At 51.7% G+C, this 2,287-nt stretch overlaps 1 protein-coding gene across 1 annotated transcript; it reads left to right on the plus strand.

Annotated features, from left to right (window-relative positions):
- Positions 1 to 1,035: 1,035 nt before the first annotated feature.
- On the plus strand, positions 1,036 to 1,939 carry LOC125554070 (MFP1 attachment factor 1-like). The gene has a single exon (XM_048717683.1). The coding sequence runs from the start codon at positions 1,283 to 1,285 to the stop codon at positions 1,685 to 1,687; it is 405 nt and encodes a 134-aa protein (XP_048573640.1). The 5' UTR covers positions 1,036 to 1,282; the 3' UTR covers positions 1,688 to 1,939.
- Positions 1,940 to 2,287: the final 348 nt, after the last annotated feature.

Consider the following 2,287-nt stretch of genomic DNA (forward strand, 5'->3'; position numbering starts at 1 on the left):
TGGATGAATCATCGTATGGTGTGCTGTATTGAGTGTGATGTATTTGCAAGCTTTGATGATATTAAGATTATACAATGCTATCAAGAAATGAGAAAACGCAAGGGGCTACTACCTCGTGCACTTCGTGACAATGGTATTTTTTCTCAAAATATCATACGAACAATTGATTTTAGTATATGTCCACTGTCCTAATTTTAAATACTCGATTTTATATTTACAGCTCCAGGTCCTTCTACTATTGCTAGTGAAGAAACAATGGCCTAGAATTAAGCAAGTCTTCATTAATTTGGTACCACATAATGTTTGCAAAAATGCACTTTGTTAAATTATTTGTTTTATCGAATTTTCTCTTGTGGTAATAATGAATTTATATTTCATCTTTAATGTGAATTTGTGGCATACTTCTAGAACACGTTGGTGTGCATGCCATTTGACGTTATTTTTAGTCAGTTAGTTTTAGCCCTAGGCTTTGAAAAATCCTGGCTCCGCCTCTGGGTCGGGGTACGGACTTCAGGGTTTTAAAGGTTAGGGTTCCTTTTGCATCGGCCTCTACAACCTTAGCTTTGTTTTAGACTTCACTCGCGACTAGATGGCATGGAGAAATGCGAGTGCGTCCAAGCTCCAGAGGCGACACGACAGGGGCGTCCATGCAAACAGAGAGACAGACTGATCTTGGGGCAACTGGGCCGCGTGCACGTCAATAATGTGCCACCGTACCATGTTGTAGGCCGACCAGTTACGGCCAGGCCCAGCTACCGAGTCCAAGAGCCCAAGAGTGGCACTGCTATCATTGGAAGGAATTGAACCGATTCAAAAATACCGTATATTGAAGGCCATAAATGCTCCCCGATCATATCTCATCATCCCACGATCTTATCCCGATCCACCCAGATTTCCTTCCTACCATTCCCGGCCCGATTCGAACGTTGCGAAATTCAAACCTCCAACGAAAACCGAGAGGAAGCGGCAGACGGGCCAACAACAAACCCACCGTTAAAAAGGCCACCCACCGACGCCGCATCCTCCTCCACAAGAGAACAGCCTCCTCCCCCCCTTTCCGTGGCACGCGGCCGCGAGAGGACTGGCCTCCTCTCCTGAAGCCACGGCAACCCCCCGAACAAACCCCCAATTACAACGACGCACCACCGCACCGCGCCCCATCCCCGTCCCCATCGCCACCGCTTTTAAATCCCCACCGCAAACGGACCGAACGGCCGGCCTACCCACCCCCTGCCGCTCCCTGCCTAGGGTTTTGAGTCCCGCCCCCCCTCCGCCGCGCACCATGGGCCCCGACGATCTCCCCAAGGCCGCCGCCGCCGGTGCCGAGGAGGCCGCCCCGTTCTCCTTCAGCATCTGGCCGCCGACGCAGCGGACGCGGGACGCCGTGGTGCGGCGCCTGGTGGACACGCTGGCCGGCGACACCCTCCTCTGCAAGCGCTACGGCGCCGTGCCGGCCGCCGACGCCGAGCCCGCCGCGCGGGCCATCGAGGCCGAGGCCTTCGACGCCGCCGCCGTCACCGGCGGGGCCGCCGCCTCCGTCGAGGAGGGCATCGAGGCGCTGCAGCTCTACTCCAAGGAGGTCAGCCGCCGCCTCCTCGACTTCGTCAAGTCCCGCTCCGCCGCCGCCAAGGCCGAGCCGCCGGCCGAGGAGGCGCTCGCCGTCAAGGAGGAGACCTCCGAGGCCTGAGCCCCGGACGAGAACCGTTCGTTTCGATTATGCTTCGAGATAAAATTCATTTGCATCTAGAGTTCGTGTGCGGCGTTGGCCTCTGCTTGGGATGAGTTGCCTGTAGGTTGTTCGCGTGCCTGTGCTGTTATTGTTCTTTCAGTAGCTGCTGGTTACCTTTTTTTTAGTGTGTTCGTTTATTACTTCCGTTTGTATCTGTGAACAAGAATTATCTTCACCTTGTCGTGGCAATGATCCAAGATTTGACCGGAATATCTGTCACCAAGCTTCTCAGATCAATACATATTTTATAATTCTGTAGCATAATTTCAGACTGAAGGTGTGGAACAAGGCCCAAATTATGGGCAATCCACCCTTCGTTCTAATGGCAGTAGTGTGTTCTGAACCCCGATCATGCTTGTATTTGAATTTTCTGTGCTAGTAGGGACACATTTGATTAATGATGATTATGGTTTGAGCAATCATAGCATTGTGTCTCACTTTTAGTATGCTCTGTCTTTCGCCTTTTCTATCTCTTAAGCAAGGGATAATGATTCATATCTGACTGACCATCGAAATCTCAAGCATCTCAAGTAACCTACTGGTCGAATTCTGAGACTC

This window comes from Triticum urartu, chromosome 4 (assembly GCF_003073215.2).
Source record: "Triticum urartu cultivar G1812 chromosome 4, Tu2.1, whole genome shotgun sequence".
Classification (NCBI taxonomy): Eukaryota; Viridiplantae; Streptophyta; class Magnoliopsida; order Poales; family Poaceae; genus Triticum; species Triticum urartu.